General features: G+C 41.1%; 1 protein-coding gene across 1 annotated transcript in view; it reads right to left on the minus strand.

Moving 5' to 3' along the window:
• The window catches only part of HERC1 (HECT and RLD domain containing E3 ubiquitin protein ligase family member 1), a 118,541-nt gene that overhangs the window by 23,433 nt on the left and 81,231 nt on the right, over nucleotides 1–13,877 (minus strand). Inside the window, exons 39-52 of the mRNA XM_027704409.1 lie at nucleotides 12,903–13,678; nucleotides 11,971–12,169; nucleotides 10,914–11,074; nucleotides 9,338–9,454; nucleotides 8,922–9,153; nucleotides 7,604–7,728; nucleotides 7,130–7,350; nucleotides 5,111–5,379; nucleotides 4,618–4,670; nucleotides 3,174–3,374; nucleotides 2,410–2,584; nucleotides 1,958–2,228; nucleotides 1,290–1,503; nucleotides 318–523 (exon numbers count right to left, since the gene is read on the minus strand). Of these exons, the coding sequence (XP_027560210.1) occupies nucleotides 318–523; nucleotides 1,290–1,503; nucleotides 1,958–2,228; nucleotides 2,410–2,584; nucleotides 3,174–3,374; nucleotides 4,618–4,670; nucleotides 5,111–5,379; nucleotides 7,130–7,350; nucleotides 7,604–7,728; nucleotides 8,922–9,153; nucleotides 9,338–9,454; nucleotides 10,914–11,074; nucleotides 11,971–12,169; nucleotides 12,903–13,678 (3,220 nt within the window). The remainder of the gene's footprint in view (nucleotides 1–317; nucleotides 524–1,289; nucleotides 1,504–1,957; nucleotides 2,229–2,409; nucleotides 2,585–3,173; nucleotides 3,375–4,617; nucleotides 4,671–5,110; nucleotides 5,380–7,129; nucleotides 7,351–7,603; nucleotides 7,729–8,921; nucleotides 9,154–9,337; nucleotides 9,455–10,913; nucleotides 11,075–11,970; nucleotides 12,170–12,902; nucleotides 13,679–13,877) is intronic.

Below are 13,877 nucleotides of genomic sequence, written 5' to 3' on the forward strand. Positions count from 1 at the left end.
TTAGCAAGCACATCCTGTTTGGGACTGCAATAATAAGATGTACTGTAGTCAAAACAAGACAGAAGGCCCGGAACCCTTGGAAAGGCTCCAACGGGGCAGTTCTGCAGGTGGTAACAGGGGTAAAAGTGGTTTTTGGGTTGGATGTACCCACTAGATGTGGTAATTAGTTGAAGTTATAGAAGTGTGGGAATTCTCTGTGTGGGTGTGCGTCCCTGTACACCTGAAGGCCTTCATTACAGAACTGCTCTCTACCTTGCCTACACTAATACTGTTCAGAGAGCTTTTCCTTCCATTTTAGGCAGGCAAACCAGGCTTACCCTGTTCTGATGAGCCTCCAGTTTGATGAAGGAGCACTTCCTGAGGTCCCCCCCCATGTCAGCGAGGGTCTGGGGGACGCTCTGGTTGTCCCTGTCGTGGGCGGCGAGCGTGCGCACGAGCTGCTGGGCGGCCCACTGGCGGTGCTGCGAGGAGAGGCGCGAGGACAGGCAGCACGCGGCCAGCGCGTTCGCCAGCTCCAGAGGGCCTACAGCAGAGGGATCATAGGAAGGATGGGCATACAAATGGGCAATTAAACCTGCTTAAACGAAACAATGAGATGATGCCCAAATGAGTTACGCACGGAATTGCACACGGCGAGCACAGCATTAGCCAGCATTCCCAGAAAAGAGACTAAATGGTGATGTCGCGATCGCGTTAACCGTGAGGAAAAGTGCTCCTCTGATAGTAAAATAACCCCAGCTGCATTTTCACAAAATGAAAAGAATATTCTGTTCTTAAGAATAGAATTATAAAGTGTCTTATTTCCACCAAAGCTAAAATGGTTGTTCAGAGAGCAAGTGCTTTCCGAACAAGAAAACGCCTCCCCTGACGCTGCTGTCACTGCCGTGTCCTTCCCTCTCTTTATCACAGCAACAGCAGCTGCTCCATGGCTCCCTGACCTCTCCAAGCACAGGCAGCACAACTTTCTGATCAGACACACGGGTGGCAGCAGTCAGCTGTTACTCCCCCTAATTTCACCAGGAGGCACAACCAAGGCTCAATGTCTCAGCTCTATGACTTTGAATAACACACATTCAGACTTTTTTTTTAAGATGCAATTACGTAATAAGATTGTAATTCTAAATAAAATGTCTGTCATAAACGGTAATGTGCCTTTGATTAAAACAAGTTTTGTACATTTTTCAGAGTATATCTATTTAGACATTTTTCTACCAAGTCTCTCCCTTACATGTAAAAATGAGGAACTCAAGATTTAATGATCAACATTTTAAAACAAAGCTATATCATACCTTTCTTTTCAATTTCAGCTTTATCATAGTTTGGTCTCAGTTTGGCCCCTTTGTCTGCCAACAATGCTACAAGTGCTTGAGTAACCACAAAATTCGGAGATGTGACAAGTTTGTTTTCTTCTGCAATTCCCCTTAAAAAACTTGGCAAAAATTTTCGCTGAATTGGATCATCAACTGTTGTCAAGTTCACACCAGTTGCTGCAGAAATCAAATTCTAGAAAGAAATAATTGAAGATGATAATTATTTATTGTTCTGGTTATCCAGAACAAACAGAAATAGAAATTTGAGACAACACTTTCAGTTGGATAAATCAGGCAGAGTTTTAAAGGTTTTGAATTTTTTTTTCCTGTGCTCTACATACAGTTGACTCATGAAAAAAAACAACCCAGAACCTAAACAGAAAACCCCCAAGAAAACAAAGAGCACACCCATTTTCCCCACTTGAAAAGAGTACTCAGTAAAAACATGTATAGTTACTTGATTTTTACCAACAATAAAACACAGTCTTGTGCAAGAACTCTAAGGAGATCCTCAGACTGAGGTCAGTCTCATCCCAGTTCAGGAGCTAGAATGATCCATATGTACAAAAGGGATTGCTTCATCTCATGTATAGGTAGTTTTAAGTCCGTATTGCAGAGAATTGTAAGTACTGAGAGAACAGTCCTACCTGCGTACACAACTGCACCAGCAGCTTTGCAGCGCTGGGAGTGTTTGATGCCAAGCACCCAACTGCAGTGCTCAGGTAGGCAAGGCAAGAGATGGGCTTGCTTGTTTTGCTGTGGATGCCCCTGGATCTCTCTGCTGAGCCGGACACCGTGGATGGGCTCGTGGAGAGCCCTGCCCTCCCCGCCGCTGCCAGGCACATCAACCGCACCAACGTCCGGATGTCCGTCAGTCCCAGGGATTCCAGCCCAGCTGCCAGGCTGCAACTGGAACCACTGTGAAAATGGACACAAATGCTCTTGGTTAAAAGAACAAAATCAGCAGAACTCTTTCTCTTAGAAGTATTGCGTAAGTACGTAAAATGAGAATCACTTCCCCAAATAGCATCTTATCAAACATAAGTTGGTAACTGGTTCTGAAAGAAAAGGTAAAAGTGTTGCCAAGGATGTCACCAACCTGACAGACAAAAGTGAGAGCGCTCTCATAACCATGGTTCTTGCCAGGAGGACTTGGGCAGCAGCTGTCACTCTCCTCAGAGCCATGACACGGTCGTGTGGATTCACCAGGGCAGCTGCCTGTTCTCCCAAGGTTATCCTGCCAGAGGAACTCTTCTCTATTGAGCCATGGCAGCCTTGGAAATAACAATGATTTGCATTAGTGTTTAAAGAAAACCAAAACTTTATCATACAGTAATAAGCACAGAAGCAAATTTGGCCAAAGTTCATAAACTATTCATGCATTTTTCACTATTTCATACAGAACTATAGTGATAACGACTGAGAGGAAAATACACTACTGAAATACACTCCATAATTTAATCATTCCTCATTTTCATAGATGAGAACTACTTGACAATACTCAAGTTAATCTTAACTTCTCTGTTTCCCTTTTTCATCAGAGAGGCCTACCTGAAGTCCCAACTTAAATCCATTCTTTAAGTGCAAAACATGCTACTGGCATTCACTGTTGGACTGTGGGCACAGTTTTATTGGCAAATTGAAGCTTCAAGCCTCCTGGCAATTTATAATCCTCATTGCTCTCTCTAACTCCCCTATAATAAAAGGACAATTTAGAGCCTGTCTCCACTTCCTCATGGTGGCAGGAAGGAAATACTGTCAGACTGTTTCTGCACTGCCCCTACAAAAACCACACCAAAGGGGAAGTGGTGGTGGTATTATGATGATTATTTATTCTTTGAATGAAATGGATTTTAAATTTACCTATTTGCATCAATGTTTCTTCCATGCTGTTGGTGGCTGTGACCATTGCAACCGAAGCCCCCAGGGGGTCACTGTCAGGGAACTGGACAGGTTCGGGGACAATGCGCCGATCATTTAACCCAAGAGGTCCAGCCAGTAATTCAAACTCTTCTTCTCCTGTCAGCTTTTCATCTTCATCTACATCTAACATATCCCAGTCTTCTAGCATTGGGGAAATAGAATTAGACTTGGTTACAAAAGCTAGAATATCAAATAATTCCAATTAATTAAAAAAACATTGCAAGGTACAAAACGTGTATTGTCATTTGCAACACAGTAAGTCTTAAAAACTCATCTTCTGATGTTGACATAGACACAACAGAGTACATCAGAACAACAAAATCCAGCTCTTGCCCCTCTCTATTCAACTTGATCTTTATATATACTGCCCAAAAGTTTCATGGAAAACTCTCTAAAGTATCAAACTAGCTGTTGTTTGAAAACACAGAAACTGGAGGTCTCCACATGTAGCACAAGACAACTCCAAAATCTGGAATATAGTGAAAAGCATAGACATACAGCTGTGCTTTAAATCATGGTAACAAGTGCATATGTCAAAGGACCGAGGAATAAATACAGATATTAAAAATTCCTGGTCTTTGTATTTATCAAAAAAGTAGGCATGAGTCCATAGGTTATAATTAGACACTCAGGCTTTTGCTTTTCCTTCCCCAGGGAAAAAAAAAAGAAAAAAAAGGGAAAAAACCCAAATAAGAAGTATTATAATTGCAACTCATTGCATTCCATCCACTTCCTAACCATTTACAAAAGAAGTTAACTTATATTTTCTGGTCTCCCCTGCTCTGTCTCACTCCACATATGGTAGAATCTGAACACCTTTAATCTACTGGCAGATGGACTTGCCCTAAGACCTGGAGCACTCATTTAGTCTCAAATACACAAGTGTGGTAAATCACACAATTGCCATCATGCAGCTACAGTTCTTTGATTCTGGTCATTTCTATCTGGGAAAGCTTTTCTACAGACACTAGAAATAATCTGTTTAAAGTGAAAGCCTCTCCTAGGACAAAGGTAGAAAAATTAAGAACAAGCCTAATGGCAGACCTTTGGGACACTAACTTACACTAATTTCTCCCACAAAGGCAGCTGAAGGAAAGTATTTGAACATAAGGTTTTGGATGTGCAGTTCTACACATAACACCTTACCACAACACCTTATCACCCCAAGTCAGGTATTTGCCATTTCAGCTGCTTAGATGAAGGGGGGGGGGGGGAAGAAAAAAATTACTGGGTTTTTTTCTGATTTGAACTAAACCCCCCCCCAAACTAAAATACTATATCTAATTGGGAGATCTAAAAATATACCTTTGTGTACAGTTTCAGGTTTATTTGCATGGAAGTACTTTTATGAAAAAATAAATCACTGTGCAACTTAAAAACTTACCTTCATAGACACTGTCCTGTTTGCCTATCAAATCAGGAGCCTGGCCTTTGTACCTGTAGGAAAACAAACAAAGAAAATTGCTGAATGGCTCCAATATTTTGCAAATATGCATAACAATTTTAAACTTGGTTCTCTATTAAACCTAACCTTACTGTTACCTCTACATATATTTATGAATGATTCTGGAAATGGGTAGTAAGAAAGAAATAGATAAAAGAGCCTAAAAGTATATGTGGAGGAGGGAAGCATTTTGCAGTACTAATGTGAGAAAAGCCCACAAAAAATACCGGAATTATCAGACAAAATTGACAACAAGTTTCCAAAAGTCAATAAGAAGTAGGCAAAATCCCAAGAAATTATTCCCTGATTTTCACTTAAAACCCAGAAATATCAAGTTCACCTTCTTTTCTAAATACGCATTTGCTGAACGCAGCACGAGATTTTAAGGCTCAGGAAATGCCGCTAGGAATTCCACTGCCCTCCATTTCTGTACCTTTCGGAAGTTGACGTTTTGGATTTGCTCTTGAGGGCCAAGTACTTCTCTCTGCAGATGCCACACAACAAGTAGTAGGGGTTCCCACTGCCACACTCGCCCCCGAACCAGCCGTCCACGTAGGAGCCGTTGCTGCGATAGCCCTGCCGGTTGGCGCTGCGCCCGCAGCCAGGGTGGTTCCTCTTCATGTGCTGGTTGAAGCTCACCACGCTGGACTCACACAGCTCACAAACCACCACTTCTTCTCTGTCTTCAGACTCACAAACGTGCTGCACGGGAAGATTTGCACACATTATTTGCACGGAATAAATACCTTCATGTTAGATGTAAACCACGCCGGTGATCTTAGGTGGGTGTTCTGGCACGTTTCTGTGACACCCACAGTGATATTTATATGCTCAACTTGCACAAAAGCAAAGCAGCATCACAGAATGGCTGATATTGGATGGGACCTCTGGAGATCACAGAATCATAGAATCAGCTGGGTTGGAAGGGACCTCTGAGATCATCAAGTCCAACCCTTGATCCAACCCCACCGTGGTTACTAGACCATGGCACTAAGTGCCACATCCAGTCTCATCTCCAGGGATGGAGAATCCACCACTTCCCTGGGCAGCCCATTCCAATGGCTGATTACCCTTTCTGCAGAGAATTTCTTCCTAATGTCTAACCTAAACCTCCCCTGGTACAGCTTAAGACCATGCCCTCTTGTCTTGCTGAGAGTTGCCTGGGAGAAGAGACCAACCCCCACCTGGCTACACCCTCCTGTCAGGTAATTGTAGAGAGATCATCTCATCCAACCCCTCCTGCTCAAGAAGGGCCACCTAAAGCCCAGGAGCTTGTCCAGGTGGCTTTTCCCTATCCCCAGGGATGGAGACACCACAACCCATCTAGGAAACCTGGGCCAGTTCTTGGACATTCTCACAGTGAGGAAGTCTCATTCTCAGAGGGAACCTCCTGTGCCTCAGTTTGTGCCACTGGCTCTGGTTCTGTCACTGAAAAGAGCCTGGCTTTACACACTCCCTGCAGGTATTTATACACATTAGTGAGATGAATCCCCTGAGTCATCTCTGCCCCAGGCTGAATAGTCCCAGTTCTCTCAGCCTTTCCTCACAGGAGAGATACTCCAGTCCCTATATCTTCCTATCTACCTTTCACTGGACATAATGAAGAGAAGATCATCTCACAACAGGAAAAATATTTGGAAGTGAAGTTTCAGAGGAGACAGTTTCCTATTCGATTTCAGATTGACTCAAAATTCTTGTCACATATAACTTTTCACATATAACCCTGCTCACACTCAACACTGTCTTTATCTGGTTCTCCTCAGAACTTGTCTGAAACTAAATCTAATAAAGAAAGAGAACCCTTTTTTGTTTCAGACAATCAGATTTTATGTTTACTGAGCAACGACAACTAGTATTTGTGTCAGCAAATTTCAAAGTTTTATCTCAATATGAAGTTCATTTTGCTATAACTACATTTCTGTCCTAAGACAGTAATTTCATTGAGGTGTCTCAGTGAAACGAGTGCTTTGAAAAATTTAATATACACACTGAAACTTGCTTCCATATCGAAGCCAGGTAACATCATAATTAGGAGACAAAAGCTTAGTCTTATGGGTTGATCAGATCAGACACTATTAGTAGTAGCAGCAGAAGAGGCATTTAGAACTGTGTTATCTCACACAGTTAAGCCATCTGGAAACACCTACTTGATTTCTAATTGATATCATCAGAACAACTATACATACATCACAACATATGCTAGTTGTGTTCTCATCTTTTGGGGGAGAGAGAAGAAAAACTACACATGTGGGGAAGTGCCGAGCAAGAAACACAAGAAAACACTATTCTTAATCTAGAAATGAAGCTACAGAATACAAAAAGATTTTAAGCACTGCTGGCATTTAGACATATCTTCAAACAGGATATAAGCTTTCACGTGGTACTTCAAATTCACAAATATGAGCATGCATAAGCAGTAAGTTAAAGCAGCCCCCGCTGCAGTCACACACACCCAGGTAGGCCAGTCCAATACCTCTGGGATCCACATTCCCAGAATATCATTATCACTAGCCAGGTCTTGCCCAAACATCGCCTCCATTGCTTCATCATCAAGGTCAATCTCCAGCTCCTCATCCAAGTTGAAGTCATAAAGCGCCCCTGGATCCTGCTGCAGTGATATCCCTTCCCGGCGGCTCTGGTTCCTGTGGGCCTGCACGGAGCGGTACAATCCCGCTCAAGGGAGAAAAAAAAGAGAGAAAGAGGAAAGAGAACTTTTATTTTACATGTGAGAGAGATGGCTGTACTTTCAACTTCCTTTTTTAACTCTTCCGCTAACCATAATCTACTTATTACCACATGAAACACTTAAATATACACTGATACACATGTGAGAAGGAGTTTTCTAAATTTCATGCTAAGTGCCAATCCCCCTCCTGTTCACCTCCCTGGTTAAGCCAAGCCCTTATGTGTGTCTGAGGGCACTTACCAGCCCGTGCCAGCAGTGTCCGGGCAGCCAGGTCAAATTTGTGCCTCCGTGTCACAGCCGAGCGACTTCTGGAGGGAGGGCCACTGGCAGCAGCTGCATTATCCATGTGATCCATATTATCAGGGCTACAAGAATTTGGAATTTACAGGTAAATCAAACCAAGTTTTAAACAACCACATACAGTAAGCAAGGAAAAATACCAAAGCCATATTTAGGACCATTTTTTCCTTTCTTTCATGAAAGGAAAAAAAAGAGGAATTTTGAGTTCAAGAATTTTCAGTCTCACTGAGCATGTATTTACTGTGGGTTTGACTGTGACATTTACCTCAAACAAATCAGATGCAATACCTATCTGACGCCTTCCATTGTGCCTAAGCACTGCAGAAATTTTGGGAGAGCACTCATCTCTATGTTAACTACAGCTTGAACTAGGTTTTTTCTCATTTTTGAAAGAAATAAACCCAACATCTCTGTTGTTGCTCGCTGAGTCAATCCCCCTTTTGCCCCAAATCTTCTGCAAAACATGAATTTAAGTTACTTAGTAACACCTGTTGCTTCTTTTATTTCTCCCAACTGAAATCTGTGAGTTCTCCATGAACTGAGTTGATCTGGGACAAAGTAACAGAGGAAACTTAAAAACATGTATCTCAGTAGGACAGAGGAATGTGAACAAGTGTTCTCAAAATGTATCTTGTAACAGTCATCCTCTCTATTAACAGAAATGCTGGTATGGTTCCTGAAAGGGGTCACTTAAAAGTGAAACCACTACTTCCAGGATATAAAGAAACCTAACAAAACAGAAATGAGAAAGAACCCACCAAAAACCCCCAAAAGAACCACCTTCTTCTTTAAGAGACAGTTTATCTCTAAGTTTGTGAAAGTGACTGAGAAAGTGAGCTTCAATTCAGCTTCATCTGATCCAGACAAACCAAGAACTAATTTAAAAAGAAAAATGTAGAAAAATTCCAGTTCATGTATAAACTGCAGGGAAAGAAGTACACCAATGAAATTTTGCTTTCTTACTCCATCTTTTAGGTAAAAAGCAATTATAAGCCCTCATTTTTTTCATTCTTCCTTTCTCTCTTTTTTATTTTTTTTGAAGGAAACATGTTTAGTTACATTCTTGCTCAGTTCTGCACACACACAGTACTGGAAAAGAAACTCACCACGTACACCTAATTTAACTGCATCTTTGCTCCTACTCATGTTGTAACAAAATTCCAAAGCAGCACCACAGTAACACTGTCAGCAGCACTGAACTTGTGAGATGTCCAGTTTCAGGAACATCACAAGCAATGGCAGAAAAATGACATGTTACCTCTCACTAAAGCCTTCCTCCATTTCAGTGGCATCAGCAGAAGGGATATCACCTGGAGACTGCAGATAACAATGATCACCAGACTTCCCACCGCTGCCGGAGACAATTGTCCCATGCCGTGATTCCGCAGTCCCTTCGGACTGGGGCTCCTCATCATCTTCATTGCCAGGGTGCTCTATCATCCACATGGCCAGGACTGTGATATTCTGGGCATCTGCTTCTCCTCTGGCACCTGAAAGCAGGGGAACCACACTTCAGACCTGTATTTTATCACTGATGGTTATTTAAAAAAAAAAATCAATCATTTTTTCCCCGTAAATGGTTATAGAACTTAAAAATTAAGTATTTTATTGGAAAAAAGTGTTTCATGTGTTTCCAGTTTTTCAGTTTGAACTGATACTACAGCTATAGATTACCTGTAGCCTCCATAGCTTTGGCAATTTGCCTGAGGGAGAACCCCATTTCCAGCAATGGCACAGCGATGGCAGGAGGAGGAGGGGATGTGGAGAGTCGGCTGCTTGGATCAGACAAAGCTTAAAAGACAGAAAATGTTACATAAATCTTTCTTTAGTGTTACTTTACTAGACCTTACTTTGATACATCAGCTTCACATAAGGGAATAACTCCTCTCAACTTTTCTCTCTATTATTTTTCCCAAACTAAGATAGTTTCTGTAATGTTATTGATAACAGATTATCTGTGCCTCTGCTCAAGTAGGGTACTGATGATAATCAAAGAACTATTTCTTTTAAGACATTTCTATTATTGTCATTTAAAACTGTATCAGATTATCTATTTGATCTATATTTAGCTAGCCTATGTAAGTTATCCTCGTCCAAATCATCAGGATTCCCAAATGTGATGAGATCACACCAATACACATTCCTCACAAGGGGCAGAAAGAGACCTCAACTAAGCTGGTAATGCACCTGAAAAATCTCTTTGCAGATGATGGCTACATTTCTGTGCACACAGTCTTTGGAGGGACTCTAAGAAGGTCAGTTACTGCCCCAAAACCACAGTTAATCATTATCATTTGCCATAACAGTGAGGTCTGATGAGTGAAGGCAACAATGTACTAACAGACACTGTTGTAAAGACTGTATCATGACTAGAAGCAAGTAATCCCATAATTAAAAAAAGAAAAAAAGGGGATGGGAAATGGAGTAGAGCAGTTGCTATGCAATAAATGAAACTGCTAAAAAACCCAACTAATAGTTTGGATGTAAGAGCAGAAATAAAAAGTTTCTCACTTGGGAATTTTAAAGCACAGACTTTGTTTCTCAGCATGAATATGAAATCTGGAGAACATACTTTACTCTTTTGTTCATTTAATATGAAACACATACATATGTATTTTCTTTTTAGTGTTATCTCCTCTGCACCACAACACTCATTTGTGCTATTCAGAAGCTCAAGACACTCACTCAACAATTTGCTCAGTCTCCATTTATTCCATGTTTCTGTTTCTGCTTTGAAGCCTCCCATTCCTTTCACAAGATTCAGACAGGAGCATGAGGACTCCATGAAGGTTGGACAGCCCTTTCTATGTCATTAATTATAATTAATTGCAATGAGCTATACTGGTGTATGTATCATAAAATACACCAATTCTTGTTTTCTACATAGTATGTGATCTAACGAAAGCTAGAAAATTAGTGCATATAACAGTGGCACATAACCAAGGAAGCAAGCCCAAATCAGACTGACATTTTGAAGCAATTACCAACGATACTGCATTCTGGTTTTACAGATGCAGTTTGTAATCCAATCCACAGCTTTTAAAAACTCATTTCATTTGCTTGATAAGGTCTACAGCTAGACAATCTGCATTTTTTTGTGCTAAGATAGTCACCAAAAGGTTTTCAACAATGCTTTGAATGTTAGGTTGCCTTAAAAAGAAACTGGGTTGGTTTTCAATCTCTGCAATCCTGTCACTGAGCTCCTGGGAATTTACTGACTTGTCCACATTTCCATCTACACTAAGTTTACCTGTACGATTGGCAGGCCTGGCAGACTGGGAATCAGGGGAAGTCAGACTTTGTCTCCTTCCAACCTCATCTGAAGGAGATGTTGGTAAAGAAGATATTGGAGGAGTCTGAGCACGTCGTGCTGGAAGCACAGTTGTAGTCGGGTAACTGGAGAACATTTGCCTTGAAAATAAAACAATACACATTTATGTCAAAAAGAGCCATGCTGAAAAAGGTCTGACAAAAGAAATGCATCAAGTTGGAGTGCACTTGGCAAATCCTACCTTACAGCAATTGTGTTTTGTAAGAGTAAGGCACAACACATACATGGAGACAAGCACAGAAGCCCTGTCAGAACAGTTCATTCCTACCAATTTACCTGCAACAATAAATCCCCTCCCAGACCAAGGGCTGCCCTAGGAGATAAAAGATAAGTAAACACTTTTCCCATTTCCCCAGTTTGTTCAGAACTCAGGCAGAGTATCAGGTGAATATTTTATTTTCACTGTTCTGATACAAAGACATTGTTCTGGCTTTTATCAAATTATATCTGCAAAACCTCTAAGAATTAATAAACTCAGAACAGGACTCTATGCAATGTAAAGCAGATTTTGTTCTACATCACAAATAGCCTCTGCAGATTAACCAGGTTTATCTTCCATTTCAGTAAGTAAGGTAAGATGAAACAATGCTTACAGGATGTTACCTACCAACTAAAATCTACCCTGGTTTGAGAATCAACAAACATTTGTTAACAATACAGAATTTCAGAGATCTATGATTTAAACTGTACCAAATAAACATGAGAACTGAAGGACAAGTTAAGGAAGGTATTTTCTCCTTCTTGAAGAACTCAGATACAAAATATATATACAGTGCAGAGTAAAAGATTAACAGCTTTATATTTCTAGTAACACAAAGCCTGCAAAGCAAAGTAACTAATTAAACTCTGCAGAGGCAGTTCTTGACAGTAAATACAAAAATTAGCATTTTCAAAGGCTTATCTAAAGACATATATTGTATATAAACCACACAATTGGTTCCCTACACCCACAAAACCATACATGCTGATAGGGTACCTAAGAAGACTGAGAGGCATAACCCCAGGTGATTCTGAAGCTGGAACTGTTTCTGTATCAGTCACTGGAGTAGTAGCAGTGGTTGTGTCCTCCAGAGAGCTGCTCATGAAAGATGTTGTGCTGGAAGCAGAAGGGCTGGTTGTAACTGGAGTCTGGGCTTGCTGAGACTGGTCACCTTCTTCTACTTGTTGCTCCACTTCTGCAACAGAAAAAAAGGACGTTACAGCAACATTAATATAACGGCGTAGAGCAAAACAGCAGTCATGGCTAAACTTCCAACTTTCAAAAATAACTATGATTATTCAAAATTCTCCCCAGAGAAGGAGGTGTGCAGAAATGCACCCCATACACACACTTCTGCTGCCAGTAACTCACGGACTGATGGAAAATCAGCCATTGAGCTCTTGCTGTTTTGACACCAACACAAGATAAATAGCAAACAAGACATTTACTTCCACCAGATCTCATGATATTTAGATTTACGGTTGTAACAGCCAGGATCATTCTCAAAATAGGCAAAAGAGAAGAGGTCTTAGACATGGAAAGAGAGCTGATTAACTATAAAGCTATCTTTAACTCAGCTGTCTGAGTAACATTTTTAAGAGGAGTTTTTTGTTGGTTTAGAAGGAGTGCAAATTCTTCTGACAAGTATATACAGAACTGCTCATTTTTAAAAAGTATTAAAGACAAATTAGAAACTCCTATATTTCTGATTGACTGATATACATTCACTATTTATTTCAATAAAGGAATTCGAGAAAAGGCAACTGCTCTGCAAAATTTCTCTGTCCAATTAAGACTCCTCCAAAGCATAACCACCACAAAATTACAAGACTGTGTTATTTGTATTATTGTTGTTATTAGTAACTATAATATAAATTAAAAAACCAAAATTAATGTAGCCCTGTACTTTCATAATTTTGAAAATGTACCTGGTTTCAGTCTGCCACCAAACTGGTCCTCCAGCAGCCCATGAACCACTAACTTGTAGATCATGGCTTGTGCCCGTTCCAGGTCTGCCAGTCCCAGGGCTCTCTTGATGGGCGACCGCATGACTGCCCGTTTGACCATGTGCCTCATGAGGAACTGCAAGGCAGCCCTCATCTCCACATCTTCATGGACCACTGGGGAACTGGCACAGTCCGAGTTGTGCCCGTTTTCTGCCAGCACTTTTGGTATCAGCAGCAGCTCAGCGTACTTACTACAGCTCAGGAGAACACTGAGGGACTTCATGGCCCCCAGGTAAAGGTAGGACAGCTGCACAGCCCTGATTTCTGACTGCACTATGTCGTGACTTCTTGGACTATGTTCGTGATTCTTTTTTCTTCCTTCACCAGGTTGGTGTTGGGATTCCATACCTAGTGTTGAAGGTTCTAAAGAAAAGGAAACAATTTCATTTTCTGACTTAGAGCTTGTAGCACCGTGTCCTTTGCTCTCGTCAGCGCTTGGTCCTAATCGTGTGTCTGATCCAGCATCACCCTCCGCCTTCTGGTCCACTTCCCCTTTATCCTCAGATTCATGTCTGTGTTTTTTCTCGTGTCTCTTGGTGCTTTGCTTTCCCATGTCTTCATGAATGCCAGTCAGATAGGTAAGGTCCAGCAACACAGTAGCTGTCAGCCCACGGAATCTTGCAACATCAAAAGGCAGTGGTTCACAGGGCTCCAGATTATACAATGGGGTATCACTAGGCGACCAAAAAGTTGGGAAGCTTTAATAAAGATCAGAATGACACAGGAAAAAGCAAGTGAGGGAGAGACAGGAGGAAAGTACAGGAAATAATGTAGGCAAAGTAAGATGTAAAATATATCTGATAAAATAAACCGATTTTAAAAATCAAATGCAAACAGGGGAAAATGAGGTTATGACCAGAAAACAGGGAGATATGGTTTCAAAGTAAAGGCAACAAA

This window comes from Neopelma chrysocephalum, unplaced genomic scaffold, assembly GCF_003984885.1.
Source record: "Neopelma chrysocephalum unplaced genomic scaffold, ASM398488v2 Primary Assembly neopelma1_274, whole genome shotgun sequence".
NCBI classification, from domain to species: domain Eukaryota; kingdom Metazoa; phylum Chordata; class Aves; order Passeriformes; family Pipridae; genus Neopelma; species Neopelma chrysocephalum.